This window comes from Eulemur rufifrons, chromosome 25 (genome assembly GCF_041146395.1).
Source record: "Eulemur rufifrons isolate Redbay chromosome 25, OSU_ERuf_1, whole genome shotgun sequence".
Taxonomy (NCBI): Eukaryota; Metazoa; Chordata; class Mammalia; order Primates; family Lemuridae; genus Eulemur; species Eulemur rufifrons.
This window is the reverse complement of record NC_091007.1, coordinates 18,527,611-18,552,708: the sequence shown is the minus strand read 5'-3', so window position 1 is coordinate 18,552,708 and position 25,098 is coordinate 18,527,611. Positions and strand designations below refer to the sequence as shown.

Genomic DNA, 25,098 nt, shown 5'->3' with positions numbered 1-25,098 from the left:
TAGTTTCATAAAAATTAATTCCTTTAAGGCCATAAAATACACCATCAGTATTCAATGTTCCAAGGGTTCCTATACAGTTTTTTTTTTTTTTCTTTATTTTTGAGAAAGGGCCCTGTTGTGTCTCCCAGACTGGAGTGCAATGACCCGATCATAGTTCACTGTAATCTCAAAGTCCTGGGCTCAAGCAATCCTCCTGCCTCAGCCTCCTGAAGTGCTGGGATTACAGGTATGACCCACCGGCCTGGCCCATATATCAGAGTTCAAAAAAGCGTTTGTTTAAATCTGGATTCAAATAAGCTCAATGTGATTGATTAATGTGCCTTTTTAGTCTCCTCATTCGATTGACCCATCCATCCCTGGCTCTCGTGTGTGCAGATTATTTACTAAAGAAATCTGGTTGTACAGATTTTCCTACAGAATTTATTTTGCCGATTTGCAGATTAAGAGGCTTAGCAATGCTTGTATATGTTTTGTATACAAGGCATTCAGAAGGCTTATATAAATGGTACTTGTAGATAATGATAAAAATCATTGCAATTTTTCTTCTCAGTAAATATGTATAGCAATTGTAACTGTGTTATCAAAACCTTTAAAAGAAAACCTTAATAAAGTCAACATGAAATGAGTTTACTAATACATATTTCAAAACCGTTTAACTTAAAATTACTGATATTAAACTAGGCACTTTAATTTTGCAGAATTTATCATATGTCATATCAAACATATTAGAATGTATTCTGATACATCCAAACAATGAAATGCTATAAGATCAAAGCTTTGTGTATTGATATGGAATACTTTACAAATATATAAAAGAAAAAAGCAAAGCATACAACGAGAATAGCATACCATTTATATAAAAAAGATTATATATATTTGTCAAAAGGCTGATAACAAACCATATATATAAAATATCCCCAGGAACATATAACACTTATTGCCTCTGGTGACAGAAGCTGGTAACTAGATCATTCAGCAGTGGGAAAGAGACTGAGATTTCAGAATTTTATACTGCGTAAAGATGTGAATGTACCTATTATCTCCTTCAGCCCCATTAAGTTGCTCCAAAATTTTTGGTAGGATTTTGTAATTCCTTTTTTAAATGTATAGCAGCTTTATTGAGATAAACTTCATAAACCATTCAATTTACCCATGTGAAGTGTACAATTCAATGGTTTTTAGTATTTTCACAGAGTTGTGCAACTATCATGACAATCAATTTTACATTTTCATCCATTAGCAGTCACTTACCATTCCCCCGTCAAACAAAAGTTTCCTAGGCAACCACTAATCTACTTTCTGTCTCTAGATTTGCCTATTCCAGGTACTCCATATAAATAAAATCATACAACATGTGATCTTTTTTGACCTACTTCATTCACTTAGTATGTTTTTGAGGTTCATCTATGTTATACTGTGTATCAATACACACTACTTCCTTGTATTGCTGAATAATTCATTATATTGCTATACTGCATTTTATTTATCCATTTATCAGTGATAGACACTGAGTTATTTCTACTTTTTGGCTTTTATGCGTAACACTGCTATGAACATTTGTATACCAGTTTTTGTGTGGACATATTTTCATTTTACTTGGGCATATACCTAGGAATGGAATTGTTGGGTCATATGGTAAAACTCCATAATATAGCTCACTCTTGTAATCATTTAATTTACTATTATTAACAGTCACATCTATTTAGAAATGGTGCTCTAAGTGAGAAAATCTAATGTACAAGTGTTCTCAAATGTAATGGATTTTTCACACATATTTATGATTAACGTTGAATATTTTCTGTAAACAGGCAATTAAATATTAATTTATATTTTGTAATTTTGTAAAAATTTGGAGCCTATTTTTTATTTTAAGGGCCCATAAGTCTCGGGTGCCCTAGGAACTGTACCTACGCACCTAAATGCTAAAAACCCCATCATTCCAAGAGTGGAACTCTGAAAAAAAGCTAAAGGAAATTAAGTTTAAACTTTGCAGATAATTTATGGGACACAATCTGCGTGGTAATACAATCACTAGTAAGGTGCAGAAATAAAAAACAAGACTCATATTTTTATGAGTGGTCTGACAGCTTGGAGGTAGAAAACGGTGAAGTAGGTGTGGTTATGTTTCTTTCTTTGCCCTCTCTCTTTCATGTCCTTATGTAAAGTCTCCAGGAATAAGTTGCTATCATTTAAACAATTTCAACAAAATGAAGACACTTAAATGTTTTAGTTATATGAGCTTTCTAGTGGGCAAGGAGAGAATGTCATAGACCATTTCAGCATACTTTCTACTATTGGTTTCTCAGGGTTTGGTACCTCTTTCACTAGGCCAGTGCATCTCTCACCTTGGCTTCCAGCTTTTCCATCTGTCCAAACATGGATCATCACTGCATATGCTACCATAAGTCTATTGTCTCAGCAGAGAAGTCTGTGGCAGTCTGACTCCATAAAGAACATGAAAAAATGCATGCTACATTTTTAAAAGGTTGTAATCATTTAAAGTCTGATTGTACCTATATATTTACAATTCTGTAATCTCCTATCTTTAAAAAACCATTTTACATGTGGTCAATCTGGAGCACAATTAATGGATCTTAATTAAGTCTCCAGTAATGTACATAGAAAGATGATTTACCAACAAAAAAAGCCATAATTTCATTATCAAAGACAAATGGCACTAAAAAGAGAAAAAGATAATCCTTGAACAACTTTAGCTTGCAAATTAAAATACTCCCCAGGAGCTAAGGGCACCATTTTTATTCACTTCTAGCAGAGTAACCAACCATAAAATCATTACTCACTTTCAACTCAATAACTGATTGACATTTCTCAAATGAGCTATTTTGAATCCTGATAGTTCTTTATTTTTTTAAAATATATTTGCTATAAGTTGCTAATTTGCAACAGGTGTCATCATGAGGGTAGCCAAAATTAGATAAACGTGAAAAAGAATTAGAAAGTGTCGCACACCCTTGAATTACACCAAGTCAAGAACTGGAGGGGAAAGCACTGCAAAAAGAGACTACTATAATGTTACTTATATTCTTGCAATAAAACCAGCAATGCACCCATGTCAAGAGAGTTATCATCTCACTTCCAATTTCTTCCCCTCAAGAACAATTTGAATCTCTTTGGCATCCAAAGTCTCATAGGTCAGTAAAGCTTCTGCGAGATTCTTATGCTCTTTTGCATGAGTTTTCAAGATATGTTTTGCTCGTTCATATGAGTCCTGAAACCGAAAAGCAGATATGTAAGAGGCAGAAAATGTAGGGAAAATAAAACCCATACTCAATGGGAAAAGAAATAAAAACTTTATGTACTCTAAAAAATATAAAATTATTAATAGTTGATTTATATTTATAAAAGCAGTTAAAAGCCTTGTTCTAGAGTATAGATACTTTGGCAACATAACAGAAATAGCAAGGAAAAGGAAATAAACATTCTGGGAAGGCAGAGCCCTCCTCTTCTGAAATACTTTCTAAACCTTTCCGGTGTACAGACTTTAAATATCCTTAACCACTCCTTTTACCTCCTTGAATTAATCAAAGCCTGGCTTCTCCTGCCAAGACTGCTTTCCCTGAGCCCTCTCAAGTGCTATTTATTCACTCTCATCCCAGATCCTTCAGGGTGAAGAGGTGAGCTCTCTGTTCCCATCACCACTTCCACGCCATCACTAACCCACCCTCTTGTACAAAGCACTGTTCTCTGAAGTCCAAACCACTTAACTAAAGCCCTATCTAACTCTCTTCATTGAGCCGTCTCACAAACACCCTGATTACACTCTTCATTCACTAAAGACCTCAGCACTCACCTCGGTCTTCCTCTTTCATTCCAAGACCTGCCTTAATGGATGGGTAATTTCAACATCCAAATGGAACATATAGCCAACCTCTCCACTAGGGTCCAGACACACATTATCTATTTCTAACTCGAAATCTTTACTAAGATTCCTCCAATTCAACATGTATAAATTGAATTCATAGAGCCAGGCACGGTTGTGTGTTTCTGTATTTCCAGCTACTGGGGAGGCTATGGTGGAAGGAACGCTTGAACCCAGGAGTTCAAGTCCAGCCTGGGTTGGCCGGGCACAGTGGCTGAACGCCTGTAATCCTAGCACTTTGGGAGGATAAGGCAGGAGGATCGCTTGAGGCCAGGAGTTCAAGTCTAGCCTGGGCAACATAGTAAGACCTCATCTCTGAAAACAAAAAAAGAAAAAACTGCACTCATGATGTATCTACTCCCATTCTCAGCTGAGTTTGGTCTCCAGTTTCTTCACTAAATGGCACAATCATACAGTTATATGAGGTAGGAAACACCTTTAACTGCTCTCTCAGCCCTCACATCCAAAACATCACAAAGATATACTGATTCTACTACCTTAGTGTCTCTTGAACCAACTCACATGTCTCCATTTCCATTCTCCCCAACCGAATCTGATTGTTCATTTAGCATGCCTGGATTACCACAGTACCCACTAGCTCAGCCCACTAACTCTACTCTTACATATTTCTTTATCCTAATCTGTAATTGACCCTGTAGCCAAAGGGACCTTTGTTTTTTTTTTATTCTGTATTACTCTCAGCATATACACAGTGCTGAGCACAAAGCAAATAATAATCAATCAACAAATAACAGTATTTGTTGAATAAATACATGTCAGAGTGGGAAAACAAGAGACATAGAGACGCAATAAACAATGTCTCCTATTCTAAAACTTCTTATGGTTTTCCAGCTAAAGTAGGATTGAAATTTCTTTCTTTTTGAGACAGAGTCTTGCTCTGTTGCTCAGGCTAGAGTGCCGTGGCGTCAGCCTAGCTCACAGCAACCTCAAACTCCTGGGCTCAAGTGATCCTCCTGCCTCAGCCTCCCAAGTAGCTGGGACTACAGGCATGTGCCACCATGCCTGGTTAATTTTTCTATATATATGTTTTTAGCTGTCCATATAATTTCTTTCTATTTTTAGTAGAGACAGGGTCTTGCTCTTGCTCAGGCTGGTCTCGAACTCCTGACCTCAAGCGATCCTCCTGCCTCAGCCCCCAAGAGTGCTAGGATTATAGGCGTAAGCCACCGCGCCTGGCCAGGACTGAAATTTCTTAATCACAAATGTAACTATTCTTAGCCCAGACTCAGAATAAAATAAGACCCAGTTCATGAGCAAAGGTTCCTTAGTAACAGAGTAAATCACTGCTGCAGTGATACACCTACTATCTTTATGTTACAGAGTAATGTTGCTAATAAACAGAGAGACATCATTTCTCTCATTTTTTTAAGTACCTATTTAGGCATGCTGTGTCTACAAAAATAAATAAGCATAGAAAAATACTTTTATTACCCTTAGAAGGATTCTTATTTCTTGTTCAATAGCAGATTGAGTTTCTGGACTCAGTTTCCCTGTATCACTGTAGGTCATAACTCCAAGCTAAAACCAAAGAGAACAAAGTAGCTGAACAGAAAAAGCCCCAAAACATCAACAAAATTAACAGAGAAAGTACTATCCTATGTGTAAGGAAACAAATACCAATGGGACAAAAAAGAAATATCATATAAATGTGCATTTGAGGATGAGGAAATGTCATCATTCTACTGAAAGTGTAAAGGCTAAAAGCAAAATACTGATAGTATAAGCAAGAGAGAAAATTTAAAATCATTTTAAGTCTGGTTCTGAATACTTTCTTAGGTAACCTTAGCAGCCATTTCAAACCCAGAAATCCAGAATTCAGAGCACAGAAGTGCTTCAAGGAGCCACAACGATGACGTACGATTGTCAAATACATGGAAAGGGTAAGGGAAGCAAGCTCAGAAAGTAGGCTCTTTTTTGCCATACGAAAAGGCTAAAAAATTTACTTTCTTTTACTATTTGGCTAACTCATAAAGTTATAGTTACTGTGTGAGCAGCTACAAGAGTGCTGTATTTTTGTTACTCAGAATAACATTTACAATAATGTTCAGAAACAGTCTCAAATCCATTTGGAATGAGGCAGGGAAAAAGTCAATGTTATCAATCTATAATCGGAATTTACAATAATGTTCAGAAACAGTTTCAAATCCATTTGGTATGAGATAGGAAAAAAGTAAATGTTATCAATTTATAATCGGAACCATCTCTCAAAGAGACCCATGGCACAAGAGTTGTACATGAAAAAATTAAAATTAGCTATTACCTTTTCACTCATTCCAAATTTGGTAACCATTCGCTTTGCTATTTTAGTTGCATTATCAAAATCACTGGAAGCACCTAAAATAAAATAAATAGATAACAATTTTTAAAAATATCTCTAACCTTACAAACACAGTTTCAACCAAAGCCATTCTTTCAAGCAAACCTGTTGTAATATGGTCAGTTCCAAATATAAGCTCCTCTGCTACTCTTCCTCCCATACTAACATCCATTTGTGCAAGCAGCTGGGCTCTAGTTTCATTCCATCTGTCATTCTCAGGCAACAGAGACACCTAGACAATTAAAAAATAATCAGATAATAAGAAAGAAATTCAGATAAAGTTCTGAAATTGTTATATTAAAAACCAGAATTATCATTTAACTCTCACTAAAGTACTTAATATCAAGATGCTAAAAGCTGAATAGAGATGGTCATTGAGTAACGACAAAACCAACAATTTAGAAAATAAAACAATTTCTTATAAAGCAAAAGGGCATTTTATAAACAATAGGGCAACAATAGGACAGTTTTTGCCCAAGTTGCACAGACATGTTTCAAATGTCTACAATTTGAAAGATAATGAAACTTGTACTAAATGACAAAAATCTTACAAAAACTACTGAATCTATTACTATAACACATAATTTCTCTTTTCGGGGAGCACAGCAATTAGTCAGATATTTAAGAATTATAGTTAGCTCCCATTTGTCAATTAAAGTTCGCAATGTAAATATATAATATGAAAAAGATTTAAAGAATACTCTATTAAAAGAAAACTTTCACAAATGTCTGATTTCCAGATGATTCAGGAAGTATAAGAAGAAAAGTATCAAAAACCGTAGGAACTAGTTGAATTTTCTTCCTAAATGCTTATTAAATCAGCAATTTCCTCCATAAGCTTCTGGGAAGCGCTACGTGAAAACAAAGGAAAAAAACAACAAAAAAACTTACATGTCCAAGTGTTGGCCCTCGAGGCATGATTGTAGCTTTGTTGATAGGCATTGCATCTTTTGTATAATATGCAATAATAGCATGACCAGATTCGTGATACGCTGTGATGGTTTTGTTTTTGTTATCAATTTCCACACTTCTTCTTTCAGGCCCTAAGATAAAAATGTAATGAAGTAAAAAATACTCCATTAGAAAGGTGTATTTAAATCAATGGCACCCATTTTCATTTCCAAATCAAACACAGTTGCCCTCCCTATCCACATGTTCCATGTATATGGATTCAGCCAGCTGGGGATCAAAGATATTTGGGGAGCGGAAAATGATAAAAATAATACAAATAAAAACCAATACAGTATAACAACTATTTACATAGCATTGATATTGTATTAGGTATTACTAGTAATCTAGCAACGATTTAAAGTATCTGGGAGGATATGCATAAGTTATATGCAAACAGTAGGCCATTTTATATGAGAGACTTGAGCATCCTTGATTTCTGGTATCCATGGAGTTCCTGGAACCAATGACCTCATGCATTCCAAAGGGACACCAGAGGGATGAATGTATCTGATAAAAAAGTAATGTAAAAAAAAAAAATTTTCCTTGAAGCCATTCTTAGAGTAGCATAATTTAATATTAACAAATATTTTAAACACAGTAAAAAGTTTAAAAAAATGAGAATTCACTGTACAACACAAACTAAAACAATTTGTTATCTGCAAACAAAAATGGTCAAAACTATCATCTTAATACTTCCATCAAAAGGGAGAACCTTATAGGAATGTCACAACTAACTGTTTTTAAGTCAATCCAAGATTTAAAATTAAAATTAAACACAATATAATTGAAATTAACCATCCTTTTTATCAGTAATATTGTTCAAGAGGAAATGTAAGGGTAATTATATAAGATACTGGAATACATTTGTTCTGTTAAGAGGCCAAATTGTGTTATTTTCAAGTATATATTTTCATGTTCCCAAAACTGTTCCTTTTTTTAACCTTTTCTCTTTTCAGTGAGTATAAAAGGTCTTCTCAGAAAAAGATAAAACTAATGAATGTGCCAGGCTATAAAATCAGTTCTATATCATTGACAAGATGGGTCTTGCTAAGAAAATGTTACTGTTTATTGGAATTTGACTCTCAAACTGGGAATTTGTGAAATTATTCATTACAAATCTTGAATACACAGACACTGAAGTGTTAGAGTAAGATTAGATTCAACAATGCCATGGTTTTAGCTGTCTGAATACAATACCTGCTAAAAAAAAAAAAAAAAACAAAAAACAACAACAACACAAAACCAAAGAATTTATTATGTAACATAATGAAAGGTAAAAAACTGAAAAAAACATAAAAACCTACCCATTAGAATTTTGTCTTTTGAAAACTCTAGTTCCTTCATTGTTACCATTTCTTTTCCATCAACAGCTGCCTTTAATGCAGCTTGGTTCACAAGATTCTCCAACTCTGCTCCAGAAAAGCCAACAGTACCCCGAGCTATGATTTCTGGATCAACCGCTAATGTACAAAGAAAACACAAAGTAAAAAGTTAACAGTCCAGAACAGCTAAAAGAAAGCTCATCACAAACAATTCAGGGTCCAAAGAAAAAGACAGCTATTCTCAGCCATAATTTATTTACCATAAAACTTAAATAAACTTAATTCATGAAAATTCCTAGGGAAGCGGGGAGGAGAATAATAGAAATAAAAAAAAAAAAAAAGAAAAGAAAATTCCTAGGGAAAAAAGCCCAAACATATCACTGAGATTGGCATTGGGACAAATCACAAAAGGTCTTAAATTTAAATAACTTTGTGAAAAACAATGCAATGTGGAGCTGCCTTATATAAATTAGAAACTTCAAATATGACCTATATTGTTACTACCCTAAACACAAACTAAAAAACCATACTCAGAGACAACATTCGGTTCTACGAATTTCAACTTGAAATAAGTTGGACATAAAAGCTCCCCATATTACAAGAAACATATTTAGTTTTATGAACTAATGCAGCTATTTCTCAAAATACTACAGCTTTAACAGCTTTATTTATTGCTCAAGCGTGTCCAGAATATCTCTATGTGTTTTGTTTTATAGTTGGCTTTCCTCCCTTTTGGCCCCAAACTGACTACATCATCATCTACTGTTTATAGAGCTTTTTCTATTACTATGTATTTCACATTCAACTCAAAAAAGTGTGTACATATATTAATCTTCAAATATTATCTGTCTGAATACTCTAAAAAAACCCTTCGTTTGGAAACAGGATCCAAAGCAATACAATCTTTTGGGTACACACTAATTAAGGAATGAGTTTTCTTATTTTTATTTTCTGTAGATACTGGGTCTCGCTCTGTCACCCATGCTGTAGTACGGTGGCATAAGATTGCTCACTGCAGCCTCCAACTCCTGGGCTCAAGTGATCCCCCTGCTCACCAAACTGAGTAATTGGAATTACAGGCATAAGCCACTGTGCCATGGCTTAGGCAAGGACATATAAACGAAGAGAAAAAAGGACGTAAAAATGAACTGGTCTTTTAATATATTTATCATGTAAGGAACACGAATGGGGCAGATGGATATATTACCATTTTATAGAGGTAATAATGTTTGTACTAAAGAACTCAACTTACACTGATCAAACTTTATTTTATTGAGATACCATTTTAAAATTTCTGTTCGACCTCTTACATCTGGCCTTGGAACTGTAACTTGCATGTCAAAACGACCAGGACGAATTAAGGCACTAAAGGAAGAATGCAAGGGGAGAACATACATTAATAAATTGACTATGCTAAAATTCAAATTCAGTAAGACTGACACACTAAAGACATGAGGGGAAGACAATGGCAGACAGAGAACAGACAGTTTTGAACATAAATTTTCAGTTTCTGGACATTCTGTAATAAATTAAATCATACAATGTGATCTTTTATAATGGGATTCATTTAGCATGATCTTATAGCATGTAACACTACTTCACAAGTTTTATTTTAATACTTACTTATCTAATGCCTCTGGGAAGTTTGTGGCTCCAATGATGATAACACCTTCATTGGGTTTAAAACTATTTAGGGAAAAAAAGGAGTACCTTTTCACTGAAAATAGAAGCATAGCATACATATAGCAATGCTTGACATAATACTGTTTATTATCAATCTTAATAACAGCCAAGAAAAGGCACTGATAATAAACCACTAATCATCTCTAATTACATATCTTCACAATATCTGGTCTACTAGGGAAAAGATACCTTGACATGAAAAGCTTGGGGGCCTGACTAATTTTTGAAAAATGACTTTCAAGTACATCAATTCAATTTATTCACTCCCAGACTTTTCATTTCGTTTCAAAATGTCTTACATCAACTTGAAGATACTTCGTTCAAAGCAATGCTACCTCTTGCTTCTTATATTATGAACACTGATGTAAGTTTTAAATCTACCACAACACTCAAAACTACTCATAAATTGTGTAGAAACCAGCATACAGGCCCTTTACTTCTTCAAATAGAATACCAGGCTCAGCTAAATCATTGATTTTCTATCACAAGTATAGCAAGTGAATAAAGGTATAAATATTACAAATTAAATTAGAGGAGTTTATATTCAAATACCCAATTAGTAATAAAAACAATACACTACTAAGAGAAAAGCCTGTCTTGACTTCTTACATGAGGGACTATCCTATTGCCTATACACGTAATGTGTCTCATAACTCTAGAATGTTGTCAAAGGCTTTACGGGAACTATTTGCATAAGATCAACTATAACAGGGTATCAAATGCTACAAGGCATCACCATATTCTATGAAGAAAGGAAAACTCAATTACCCATCCATTTCAGCAAGAAGCTGATTTATAGTCTGCCTTGAATATGGATGCATTGGAGATTCAATTCTCTTCCCACCAACAGAATCTAATTCATCAATAAATATAACACAAGGAGCATTTGCTTTCGCTTCCCCTAAGAAAACAAAAAAGATCCCAGTAAGTTAAAAGAAATCATCACTTTTCAAACAAAACCAGATAAATATTAACCTGTAAGACTGATTTTTACTGATTTAAGAATATTAGTTCTGGGGTGTGGGGGGGACCATACTGAAAAGAATGATATAAAATAAAAACAATTCAGTATTCATTTTTCCAACTGTACAAGTATCACATACAATCAGGTCTGAGGCTAATTACCCTTTAATTACATACTAAAGAATCCATGAATAAAATGAAAAAAAGCTAGGAGTTGTTTGCAGTTCTCAATGTCATCTTGCACCTTCCACTAGGCTCTTATAATTCCAACTTTTAAAAAAGGAAGACAGCTCTCTCTTAGCTCATATATGAAGTTACCTAAAACCAGGACCCCACAATGTCTACTTCAGCTGACTGTCAATCAAAAGCAATTAGCAAAAAGGGTAAGATACACTCTTCCCCTAAAATTAGAAAAATTCAGCATTTTATAAAAGATACAGCAAAACGTACTAAAAAGATTTCTGATGCGGCTGGCTCCCACACCCACGAACATCTCATCAAATTCTGATCCAGAAGCATAATAAAAAGGAACATCAGCTTCTCCTGCCACAGCTCGGGCAAGAAGTGTCTTTCCTGTCCCTGGTGGTCCAACTAAAAGAATGCCTAAAAGAAAAAGAAAGCAAGAATGATTAAAATTGTTTTGTAAAAAAAATCCTTTGATATGAACCTATAAAAAATTATATAATTTGGAAGTTGAAGGCACACCAATAACCAATATTTAAAAACAAAGCAGAACATATTTATCTCTGCTAATGATTCACTTTAGAATCTTCTCCAAACTAATTTTTCTATATCAATTAAATATTGCTTACATATCAACAACATAAAAGACAGGACAAATTCTTGAGTCAAAGGAATATAAACCCATTTATTACTAAATAAGTAGGAAAAATTCAAGAGAAAGAGACTGAAAGACCAAACAAACATGTAATGCATGAAACTTGATTTGATGCTTTTTCATTAAAAACATAAAGAAATTCTAAGGACATTTGGTGAAAATTCAAATAAAAGACCAGAGAGGACATGATGTTAAGGAAATGGCATTAATATTCTTTGGTGGGATAAGATTATTGTGTTTACTTAGGATAATGTCCATATTCTGAAGTGATGTAATAACGAAGTATTTGGATGTAAAGTAGTTGATGTTTACAGTTTTCTTTCAAATGTTCAGGGGAGAAAAATACACAAATGTTTAGGGGAGAAAGCAAATATGACAAAATGTTAACAAGTGCTGAGTCCAAGTGGATAGTACATGGATGTTAATTATACTACTCTTGAAGGTTTTCCATGTTCGAAAATTTCCATAATACCAGTAAGGTTTTCATATTAGTTTGAAAAATAGAAATCCTTAATTTATATAACTCTTTATAAATGTACAAACATAAAAAAGCAATAAAGCTGTATTTTAACATAAAAAAATTTTTTGAAGGAAAGCTCAAAAAATAGCCTAAAGACCACCCTAGTACTTCCATGTTTTAGTGATACCTAACAGGTTGAAATAACATAAATTTCTGTAGATTATATCTAGGTACCTCAGGATTTTACTATAAATTTATCAAATATTCCTTGTGATTAGAAAGAGGAAGAGTGTAACTACTTCTATGGTCTTCAACACTCGCTGTATGATATTATAGCATTGATTTAATAAATGTGCCCTCAAGTAGTAAAGAGTCGTGCAACCCATCTCACATACTGCTGACCTCTCAGTAAAGATATTTGACAGTACAAAATAAGCCTTAAAAAGGAGTGTCTTTTTTTTTTTTTGAGACAGAGTTTCACTCTGTTGCCCGGGCTAGAGTGAGTGCCGTGGCGTCAGCCTAGCTCCCAGCAACCTCAAACTCCTGGCCTTAAGCAATCCTTCTGCCTCAGCCTCCCAAGTAGCTGGGACTACAGGCATGTGCCACCATGTCTGGCTAATTTTTTTCTATATATATTTTTAGCTGTCCAGATAATTTCTTTCTATTTTTAGCAGAGACAGGGTCTTGCTCTTGCTCAGGCTGGTCTCAAACTCCTGACCCCGAGAGATTCTCCCGCCTTGGCCTCCCAGAGTGCTGGGATTACAGGCGTGAGCCATCGCACCTGGCCAAGGAGTGTCATTCTTTAACTCAGCAATTCTACTTCAAGAATTTTTTTCTAAGGAAATAATTAAGCATATGGGCAAAGCCTTGAGTTAAAATGATCACTACAGTGCTATTTTTAATAGCATAAACCTAGAAACCATAAAAAAGTCAACATACATGGTTAGATAAATTATAATACAAGCATAAATTAGAAAGACACCATGAAGTCATGAAAAATCATGTTTAGTAACTGTGAGAAAACATCAGACAAAGCCAAACTGGGGAACATGCTATAAATTGTCTAACTTTTTGCTGTTGTAAAGATCATGAAAGACTTTCTTCTAGAGGAGCTGTTCCATATTAAAGAAAAAACTCCATGTTAAGTGTGAACCCAGATTGGGTGCTGAACAGGGGCAGGCACTGGCAGTGAGGGAGACACTACAAAGCATACTGGATGGGAACAAATGCTGACATTTTAATATGGCTGGGAATTTGGTAATGGTTTTGTATATATGTTGAACTTCCTGATTTTAATATTAACAATTACTCCTGGAGTTTTTTTTTTTTTTTTTTTTGAGACAGAGTCTCGCTCTGTTGGCTGGGCTAGAGCGAGTGCCGTGGCGTCAGCCTAGCTCACAGCAACCTCAAACTCCTGGGCTTAGCAATCCTCCTGCCTCAGCCTCCCGAGTAGCTGGGACTACAGGCATGCGCCACCATGCCTGGCTAATTTTTTCTATATATATTTTTAGTTGGCCAGATTATTTGTTTCTATATTTTAGTAGAGATGGGGTCTCGCTCTTACACAAGCTGGTCTCGAACTCCTGACCTCAAGCGATCCACCCGCCTCGGTCTCCCAGAGTGCTAGGATTACAGGCATGAGCCACCACGCCTCGCCTATTCCTGGAGTTTTATGTACAAGAATATCTTTATTCTTAGGAAATACATACTTGGGAGTGATTATATCTAGAATTTACTCTCAAATGGTTATAAAAATGTAAGTAATAGAGAGATAAAATGAATGGAGCAAATGTTAAGATGGAACAGATCATTAAAAATTGGTTAGACTGAGGGGTTAAGGGTATGAAGAGCACTCTTTGTACTATTCTTATAACTTTACTTGAAGTTTGTAATTATGTAAAAATTTTAAGTACCAGAAAAGGTTGTAGAACTGTATGTGCAGAATGAGCATCTACTATGTAAAACAGCAATTGAGAACTAAACTTTAATCAGTTAAAATCTAATAAAATTAAATTAGTAGTATATTACAGTATTTTTTGACATCAAACCATGGTAAAGGGAAGATACCTTACCTTTTGGAAGTTTACCTCCCAGCACAGTAAACTTTTGTGGATTTTTCAAGAATTCAACAACTTCCTGTAATTCTTGTTTAGCTTCCTCCACCTAAAATAACCCAATTTACAAAACAATTGAAAATGATGGTTAGATTTTGTTACATAATTCTGGCTTCTTGTTTGAAAATCATAAAGTTAACTTGGGTATGGAATTAACTTGGCCTTCTCTTTGTTTCAGTGACAGAAGTACACAAAATTGCCCCCTCAAACATACACAGGGTTTTCTCCTGACCATTATTTCCAATAATGCAGTCTCCTTACTATCCCAACAAAAATCATCCTAAACTTCTTCCATTTTCTCACTGAGAAGACAGAAGTCAAGTATATTGTACAGGGTTAAAAAGAAACTACCTGAAGAGGAGGAGCATACTAAAACATGGAACCCATCTTTAGGTCAAAGGGCATTCAAAAATCTAAAATTAAAGTCAGGATTGCTTTATAGTTCTCGAAATTTTCCAGAAATGTTTCCTGGAAATATCAGAATTAATTAATTTATTTATTTTGGTGAGACAGTCTCACTCTTGTCGCCCTAGGTAGAATACAGTGGTGTCAGCCTAGCTCACAGCAACCTCAAAACTCCTGGGTGATGTTATCCTCCTGCGCATGCCAGGATGCCTGGCTAATTTGTCTATTTTCAGTAGAGATGGGGTCTCACTCAGTCAGGCTGGTCTCTAACTCCTGATCTCAAGGGATCCTCCCGCCCTGGCCTCCCAGAGTGCTAGGATTACAGGCGTGAGCCACTGTGCCTGGCCATATTCTGTTTCTTGAGGTAGGTACTAATACTATAAACATGCTCACTATGCAAAAATTTATTGAGCTATACATTTATGATTTGTGCATTTTGTGACTATGTTAAACTTCAATAAAACTTATAGCTAAAACAGATTTGGCTGGTTTACTAAAAGAACACATTTTTACAAAGTATTAAAAGATGTACATGTACTAAGACTAAAATACTTTTAGTCAAAATAATGGATAAAATGCCAACTTTAAACTGTTAAGAATGAAAAAAGAAATTAAAGATCATTTACTACACATATAAACTATATTCTCTCCCCAACTTCTGTGGCAAGACAATTCCAAATTGAGGAATATAAGATCAATTCAGAAAAATAGGATTAAGGGGATCAAGTCGTGAAATTACTAGAAGCCCTTAGGGATATTTTTAAGGCCGTATATAAAAGTATGCTTATATAACCTCCTGCATCGGCCTCCCAAAATACTGGGATTATAGGCATGAACCACCGTGCATTGGCCAGATGTATTAACTGTCTATTATGTGCCAACCACATACGTTATCTGTGTGAATCTAAAGTAATTTGTTCAAGGTCACAGGCAATAAATATAAAAATGAAATTGAAACCTTAGTCTGCTTGATTCTTACATCCACATTCATTCTACTATACCATGCTGCTCCTCCATAAATCAATACTAATCCCTGTCATGAAACAAGATTTGATCCTCTGCTATGATCATTTACCCCAAAATATCAAAGTTTCAAATACTTTGGAATGCAATTTTACCAATTCCAGAATAACCTTCAGAATCAAGTATTGACCTTTCATAGAATACCAGTTAGATAGTGTATGATGAAGGCAAGCAAATTATTTTAACTTACTCCTTTTACGTGTTCAAAGGTGACATTTTTCATCTGCACAGGATCTACTGCAGAATCAAGCCCGGTTGTCGTCCGGAAGCGGACTAAAGGGAAGAAAAGAAATGTTTATACTTGACAGAGTAATAACATGCCAACCATCCGATTTTTCAGAGGCAAGAAAGCAAAACCTAGAAAACTGAAATATCTGAGAATCCTAAGTTCCCATCTTAAATCAGAGCGAGGAGCCGAAACTAGGTCTTTGGATTTCTAAATCACATTCAAGGAGTAAATGATTCAAATTAAAAAGACATGTCTGTACTTTCCAGTTAAAATCAAGAATTATTTTCCTCTTCTCCTTGTAATATTGAATGATAGAAATCTTAAATCAATGGTTCTCAAACTCTGGTGTGAATAAAAATCACTTTGAGAAATGTGTTAAAATGCAGGTCCCCCAGTCATGGTGCAGATTTATGGTGTGTAGACTTAAGAAAAGGCCCAGGAGAGTTTGCATTTTTAACAAGCACCCTTGATGATTCTGATACAACTGGTCACAGACCTACACTTGGAACTATACTCCCTCAAAAAACTGGCACACTCATTTAAAAACAAGTGAGGCTTAAAAGATGTCACCTTTCATGTAGTCGTCTTTCTCTGACAACTGTCATTACTTGTCCTCAAACAATATATTAGTAATGACATCATTAAGTATAAGAGAGGACAAGTTTGGTAAGAGAGTAAAATATTTGAAACCACCTTTGGCAAACTATTACAAGTCTCTCCCACTGGAGTAAAAACTTCCAAACTAGAGGCAGTTGTACGTAAGTGAGGAAACAGTAATTTCCAATTTCCTCAGAAGAAGCCCAAAATACTGTTATTAAGATAGACTGAAATGTAGAATAAAAAATAAGTGGGCAAAAATACAGGGTGAAAAAGAAATGCTTAACACATTAAGAACGTTAAGTTCAGAGACCAAATTTAAAACTCTATTCTAAAGTGGACACTGACAGTTATAGCCCACCAAAGCATTTTTTAAAGATTCATTTAGATCCTTAATCACAAAGAGATCACAGGGTAAAAACTGAATAGTAGTTGAAAAAGTAACTGGAACCATTTAAGCCTGACATTTTTACTTTACTTCAGATGAACAAACTGAAAAAAAAAAGGGGGGGGGGGAGTCATTTAATGTAATTTTAAGAAAAATTTCAATTTATTAATATTTGACACAGAAGACCATTACTTTGTATTGCTATTATAAAATTCTTCTATATAACTTTTAAATTTTGTAATTAGACACGTATCATTTTCTTAAAATGCTGGGAAATGAGTAGGAATGAAAGCCTACATAGTATAACTATAAACATTAATGTTTTCTTTATCTTAGACTAACCATGAAATGGAAACAGATATTTAAAGCATAAAAAATTAACAAGTCAGATAAAAATATATTTTACCAGATAAAAATGGATTTTTTAGAAGTCCATATATGCCAAATAGGAGCAGAACAAAGAGAATCAGACGGGTTCGTCTTAGGGAATCTAGAAGAGAAAGTAAAAGCCTTAAATCAAAGAACATTAATGAAATATGACAGCTCAATGCAATAGAAATATTAGTTTATTGTTGATAATCATATTTCATCCACATGCAATCTTGGAATATGGCATTCTTTTGCACAATTGCTATAATTTGCTTTCAGGGTGGAAAACCTTCATGAAGTCACATGCTTCTGTCCTTTAATTTGGTATTTCTCTTGAGAAGGTGAAACTGTCAGCAGTATTTCCATTTCCATACAGGTTAAGTTACAAATATAGTGGAATATAACCAGTGAATAGATGGATGCTTTCAGAAGTTATTTTTTACTTACATATAGTCACGTAGGACTATGACCTTCTTTTTATTTTCCTCAAACACGGAGAGTGTCAAATCAACTTACCATTGGTTTTTTGTGTTAGTGCTTGAGCTTTCAGAAAACCTTCTGCAAAACCAGTTTTAAATGCATCTTGATGAGCTTCAGGTATATTTTTGGTTTTCATGAGTTTGTCCAAGCTCTCAACATCTGATCCTCTGTCCCGCAAAAGAAACCCCTAAATATACAAACAACACAATGGTATTGGTTGACTACATAGATAGTTACTCTCCCCAGCAATATTGCAACCACTCAAAAAATATTCATTAAAATTCTAGAATTTAATTTTTATTGTCAATGTGAAGAAACAGATTAATACTCTACAATGAATTACTTAACCAATAACTAAGAAGCTAACACTAGATCCTATACCTGTATCAATTAATCGATACTATAAAGTAGATTATTCTCTGTAAGAACACTAATACTTAAAACAGTTAATAGGCCATGTGTTATCTTAGGGCTCTAATGGCTGAATGTTCATACCCCTTTACCTCTGCCAGAGGAAAAAACCTCATTAATTTAGTAAATGTTTACTAAGCACCCTTCATACTGGCCTTGTGTAAGTTCTGAAGGTGTAAAGATAAATAAGCAACTGATCCAAAAGTTTTCAGGCTACTGAGGAAAGATACGTAAATAACTAAGTTTCTTAAATCATTTTGATATTATATTAGAAATACGATGTATGGTGGTAAAATGAATGTTACCTAAGGAAGATAAGAAAGGCCTTATACAGAAGGGGACACCTAAACCATAAGGAACTAACACTATGAACATTCTGACAAAGGCATGAAACAATAGCCCTCGATGCTTAAGAACCGAGGACAGCAATCTTACATGACAAGACTTAAATGCCAAGAGAGGAGAACAGAGGAACAGACTGGAATATTGACAAATGAAGATAGAAAAAGGGTAGGTAGAGGCGAAATGATTAAATGCCCTATGTACCAGAATGAAGTTCACAATAAAGCAGAGTAATCAGATCATCATTTGAGAAAGATCCACTGGGTGGCAGTCTACACACCAGACTCAAGGCAGCAAGACAAGAGGCAAGGAGACTCAATGAGTATTTATTAGTGTAATGCAGGCAAGAAATGGTTATAGCCTGTCTATGGCAGTGAACCTGATTTAAGAAATACTTAGGAAGTTGGAGCAACAGGACTTTGGTGATTAATGGATGTGGGAGGTGAGGAAAGATGGACAAATCTAGATTGATCCCCAGGTTTCTAGCTTGGGTAGATGTTGGTCATTAACATAGAGAACACCTAAACAGGTATAGGTTGGTGGGGGAAAAGAATAGGAGGGAAATGCCTAACAAGTGGAGAGACAAGTCTACTGTCCAGAAGAGTTATAGTGATTACACAGGCCATTAATTCCTCATCATAAGTGGAATGCAGGCAGAAAATCTATCTGCCAACAAAAATCACATATTGAAGGTCCTCGCTGTTTCTATAACTTGAAAATATTTGCTTTTTGGAACATATCAAAAAAGTCTAATTACCTTCACGAATGATGGTGCTACATTCTGTGTTTCGGCTAATCTTTCAGAGGTGGACTGTAGACGTCGTGTCCTTGATTTCAAAGTTTTAAAACCTCGAGACTGTATAAAACCTGAATAAAACAGTATCATTTACTGCAAACTGTTAACAAGAAAAATGCCTAAGATTCTAAAGTCTGACACCATCCCTGTATATCCTAGTTCATCTTATTTTCTGACACAATTCTTTTGCCTGGCACCTCAACGTGCTTTATATTTTTTCTATCATCCTTTTTTCAAAAAAAACTTTAAACATTCTATTTATTTCATGTTGATAAAGGAAAAAACAATCAGAGAAGTCAGGGATTTTACAATATAATTTAGAAAACACGATAGCAACTCTGATAAACTGTGACATATTTCCAAGAAAAAGCCAAGTAAATAAAATAGACTGAATCTATACAATTAACTTTTACATTTTCTTGGTAAATACAAAATATTTTTCAAAAAAAAGAGGTGAAAGTATCAAATACAAATCAGTGTCTTTTAATTCCTGAAGCCCCGGTCCGACTTACCAGTAGTAACTACTGTTAATTCCACAACTACTCTTCCATGCATGCACACACGTGTGCTTTCTAGAAAAATTACTCTAGATATTAACCTAGAAATAGCATAATGTTTTGCAATCACCTTCTCTCACTTGAGCTATATCATGCATATTTTTCAGAACAGGACAGTGCATTCAGTTGAATGGTCATTTATGGTTTTCCAACTTATCAGAATACAACAATTTATTCAACCATTTCCCTTCTATGGACTTTTGTTTCCTGTTTTCTATTACTAGAAATAGTACTGCAGTGAACATTCTTGTACATACATCCTTCAGCAAATTTAGACCAAATTTAGAGTGAGAAAACGGTTTTAAGGTTTGAATTTTGTTTGACACTAACAAACTGTCTTCTAAAAAGGCAATTTATGTGCCCACCAATGAATGTGAGTATCCTTTTCTTCATATCCTTGCCAACACTGGATAATATAAATCTTTTAAATTTGCACAAATTTGATGGGCCAACAACAACAACAAAAAGAAACATATCTTGTTCTACTTTGTATTTCCCAGGTTACAAGTGTGGGAAAATTTAGAAAGATTCTTTTGCATTTTTATTTCTTTAGTGAATTGACCATTCACATACTTTGCACATTTTTACTTATTTATAGAATATGTATATTACGGATAGGAATCTTTAGTTATATATATTGGATGATAACTTTAATATGTCTTTGTCTTTCAATTACGTGATACAGTAATTTATAAGGTTAATGTAGCTCTTTTTTTTTTTTTTTAAGATAGGGTCTCACTCTGTTGCCTGGGCTAGAGTGCAGTGGCTTCATCATAGCTTACTGCAGCCTCAAACTCCTGGGCTCAAGGGATCTGCCTGCCTCAGCCTCCTGGGGCTACAGGCATGCGCCACCACACCCAGCTGATTTTTCCACTTGTACATATAGGGTCTCGCTATATTGCTGAGGCTGGCCTGGAACTCCTGGGCTCAAGCAATCCTTTGGCCTCCCAAAGGGCTAGAATTATAAGCGTGAGCCACTGCACCCTGCCCATATCTTTTCATCTGTTGTTTTCTGCATTATGATTTGATTAGAGTCCCATTGCTAAACTAGGATTTTAAAGGTAGTCTACTTCTAATATTTTCAGTTTTACATTTTGTTTTCAGATCTTTAAAGTATTTGGAACTTTTTCTGTTTGGTATGATATAAATGAACCTGATTCCCTCTTTTCCAAAATGGATAGCCAATTAGCCTAATAACATTTTTTGATAATCCATGATTTCCTCATTGATTTAAAATTCTTAATTTTGTTGCATTAATGTATGACAGTACCAGTTTAAATTCTTAACTGTATAGTTATTTTTAATACTAAACTACTGATTTCCATTGCTAAATATCTGTATGTTGATACACTTAAGTAGAGCAAAATCCCCCCCATTAGCATTCTTTTTCAACATGTTCTTAGTTATTCCAAATTAAGTTTAAAATCAACTTTTTGGACTGGTGCAGTGGGCTCATGCCTGTAATCTTACCACTCTGGGAGGCTGAGGCAGGAGATTACTTGAGCACAAGAGTTCAAGACTGGCCTGAGTGACAAAATGAGACCCTGCCTCTACCAAAAATAGAAAAATCAGCCAGGTGTAGCGGTGCACACCTATATTCCCAACTACTTGGGAGGCTGAGCCCCCCAGGAGTTTGACGTTGCAGTGAGCTATGATGATACCACTGCACTCCAGCCAGGGTAACAAAGTGAGACCCTGTCAAATCAATCAGTCAATCAATCAACAAACATCTCAATTCCCAAAACAGGTCGTTAGAGTTTTGACTGGAGTTGTACTGAATTTATAAATTTGAGCATAATTTGATACTGTTACAATATCCTAGTTCTTTCAAACAGGATTATGGCATTCTCTCATTTTACTTTACACAACTCTTATTTCCTTACACACACATATGTGTAGGTAGTTATATTTATATATATGTGATATATTTCTTGTCAGGATAAAGCATTTAGTGGGTTTTGAAGAAAATGTAAATAAAACCTACTGTTAGAATATAAAAGAAAGCTATTGATTTGTATGCCTTTATATTGTTACCAGTATAGTGAACTTTTACTACTTGAACAGCCTTTTGGATGATTTTTGTTAAGTTTCTGGTAAGCAATCTTATCACCTGCAAATTACAATTTTGCCTATTCCTTTAATTTATATATGACTCATTTTTCTTTTTAATCACATTGTTCAGGACCTCCAAATAAATGCTGAAAAAAAAAACACCCAGGATACTAAACATCTTGTTTCTCAAATGAACAGGAACATAACAGACGCTTTACGAAATTTGAAAAGTTTCCTTCTATTTCTAGTTTAAGAGTTTTTAGAAAGCATGTCAATTAAAATATATCACATGCCTTTTTATCACACATTGAAATAACATTTTTCTATTTAATATGATGAATTAATAGACTTACCAATAATGTGAAATCATTTGTATACTTCTTAATCATGACATAGTATTTTAAGAACACTTCTCAATTTTCCTTCTTCAATTTTTTTTTTGCTTGCCATTTTCCTGTCTACTTCAGAACATTCTCTGGATGTTATGATTTCCATATTTTTATTAAGTGAAATTGATCTATTTTATTCCCTTTTTGTGGTAATGCTAATACCAGTTTTATTAACAGCAACCTCACGGAACAGCAAAGCCTATTCTATCTTTTTAATAAATTTTAAAAAACAGGACATTTAAAATTCTGGAAAAACAGAATGCAGCCATAAAACCATCTGAACCCTAGTGCCTTTGGGGCAAAGAAATTATATTTTTAAAATACTATCTTTATGATTATTATCCTATCTCTTCTTCAATTTTGTTAATTTATAGCTTAGCACTTCTAACATTGTATTTTCCTGTTGTTTGATTTCTTTCCTGTTGTTTTTTAATCAGACCTGTTAGGTTGTTCTATTGTTTATTCAAATTAAACTTGTTTTTGGTTTCATCAAGTAATTTCTCGCTGTTATTTTTGTAATGTCTATTTTATCTAAATTAACTTCTTACTTTTTTAAAAATTCATTTTCTATTTTTTCTTATTTCCTACTAATACATTATATAATGCCCTCAACATCACCTCTCCCTCAACAAAAAGATTTTGATATGCAGATTTTCACTGTGGTTCATTACTGTGTCTGTAATTTCAGTTTCGACTTCCTTTCAGCCATGAGATATTTAGGAAAGGGCTTTTAAATTTCAAGTATTTAGGTGTTTTTTTTTTAAACCTACCCTTTCTGTTATTAAACATTAGTTTTATCATCTGATGATGAGAGAACCTGACCTCAGTTATATTATGAACATTTATTAACATCTTTCATACCCTAATACATGCTCAGTTTTTATAAATCTTGCAAGAATATCTATTAATAAAAATATATCATCTGTCTTATTCTTCTGTCTTCTGCATTAACTATTTCTTCAGGATTACTGACCTCTTTGATAAATCTGGTGCCTCTTTTTCATGCTAAAAATTTTCCTCAAATATGTGGAGATTGTTGGTAATTCATTTGTATTTGTAAAGAATACAGAGATCAGTACTGACTGCCAATGGGTTTCCTCGACACCACCAAGGCAGGAAATATATTCAGACTCTGGCCTGGGCACGGTGGCTCACACCTGTAATCCTAGCACTCTGGGAGGCCAAGGCAGGAGGATTGCTTGAGCTCAGGTGTTCGAGACCAGCCTGAGCAAGAGTGAGACTCCGTCTCTACTAAAAATAGAAAGAAACGAGCTGCACAATGAAAAATATATAGAAAAAATTAGTCGGGCATGGTAGCACATGCCTTTAGTCCCAGCTAGTCAGGAGGCTGAGGCAGAAGAATTGCTTGGGCCCAGGAGTTTGAAGTTGCTGGGAGCTAGGCTGACGCCACGCACTGTAGCCTGGGCAACAGACTGAGACTCTGTCTCAAAAAAAAAAAAAAAAAAAAAAAAGCAAGCACGGACTATGGTGAATGAGCAGGATACCTTTAGTGTATGTATGATTGAAAACCAAAGTAAGCTGGGGTACTGTCTTGTTTCTTTTTTTGTCATCAAAGCTCAAACCAGGAGTCTCTGGAGACAGAATCCCCTCAAAACATATAAACAAACACACACATCTTATTAGAAAGGTATTTTTTGCTTATTTACCCAAAAGTTAAAAGCTCTGTGATTGGCCCATTTTTGGCAATCTTTCAACTGTTTATTACGCCCCATCCCAGAGCCCACTTTTACTGACTCTGAGCTTAGGGTTCTTCCTGAGTTCTACTAGAAGTATTCACCTCTTTTATGACACTACCACAGTTCCATGAAAGTACGAAACATGAAAATGTCTTTTTCATTTACAATGATCACTATCACCTAACTATCACTAGTGCCTGGTATTCAATAAACATATGAATGAGTGCAAATTTGATTTTGCTATCAATTTACTGTCACCTATTTTATAACTTACTGAAAGTCCTTAAATTTCTTGTCCACTAATAAAAGCCCTCTGGTGTTGTCCTAACTTTTTCCTCATTTTTATATATCTTTTTCTGTCACTTCAATGGGCTTTGAAAGTGAGGACAAGTAAGCAAATGTGTTCACTCAATTATTTTGAAGCCGGTATAGATTAAGTTCCCTGGAGTTTGATTTTCTGTGGCACTTATCACACTTTAAATTTAGCTACTATAATTTTTCCAGATTAAAAATTATACAGAGGCACCCAAACTAATCAATTCCAAATACTCTAAGTCCTGCTGTGAAGTGCAAATATTTATAATCACTAATACCATTAATAAAGACAAATCAGAACAGATTAATTATTTTTCAAAATAAATAGTTGTTGCTTCATACCTGGCCAGTACCGAAGATCTGAACAAATGCTTTGAAGAGCTCTTGAATGATGTCTGTATAAGCAAGAGGAACGTAAAGTACTAAATATATCTAAGTAACCTGGAGGGAAATTGCAAAAAGTAAATTTTCTAACTGCCAAACAAAAAAAACCAAAAGT

At 34.6% G+C, this 25,098-nt stretch overlaps 1 protein-coding gene across 2 annotated transcripts in view; it reads right to left on the bottom strand.

Annotated features, from left to right (window-relative positions):
- Window positions 1-875: 875 nt before the first annotated feature.
- YME1L1 (YME1 like 1 ATPase) overlaps window positions 876-25,098 on the bottom strand; it is a 34,694-nt gene continuing 10,471 nt past the window's right edge. The window contains exons 4-19 of one of the 2 annotated variants that reach the window (XM_069458664.1): window positions 24,942-25,040; window positions 19,551-19,660; window positions 18,077-18,227; window positions 17,598-17,681; window positions 16,168-16,250; window positions 14,508-14,598; window positions 11,588-11,740; window positions 10,943-11,075; window positions 10,115-10,177; window positions 9,744-9,856; window positions 8,474-8,629; window positions 7,110-7,261; window positions 6,324-6,450; window positions 6,162-6,235; window positions 5,333-5,419; window positions 876-3,229 (exon numbers count right to left, since the gene is read on the bottom strand). In XM_069458664.1, coding sequence (XP_069314765.1) covers window positions 3,086-3,229; window positions 5,333-5,419; window positions 6,162-6,235; window positions 6,324-6,450; window positions 7,110-7,261; window positions 8,474-8,629; window positions 9,744-9,856; window positions 10,115-10,177; window positions 10,943-11,075; window positions 11,588-11,740; window positions 14,508-14,598; window positions 16,168-16,250; window positions 17,598-17,681; window positions 18,077-18,227; window positions 19,551-19,660; window positions 24,942-25,040 — 1,820 coding nt within the window. In that variant the 3' untranslated portion in view covers window positions 876-3,085. The remainder of the gene's footprint in view (window positions 3,230-5,332; window positions 5,420-6,161; window positions 6,236-6,323; window positions 6,451-7,109; window positions 7,262-8,473; window positions 8,630-9,743; window positions 9,857-10,114; window positions 10,178-10,942; window positions 11,076-11,587; window positions 11,741-14,507; window positions 14,599-16,167; window positions 16,251-17,597; window positions 17,682-18,076; window positions 18,228-19,550; window positions 19,661-24,941; window positions 25,041-25,098) is intronic. The other variant, XM_069458665.1, reaches the window with a different exon arrangement.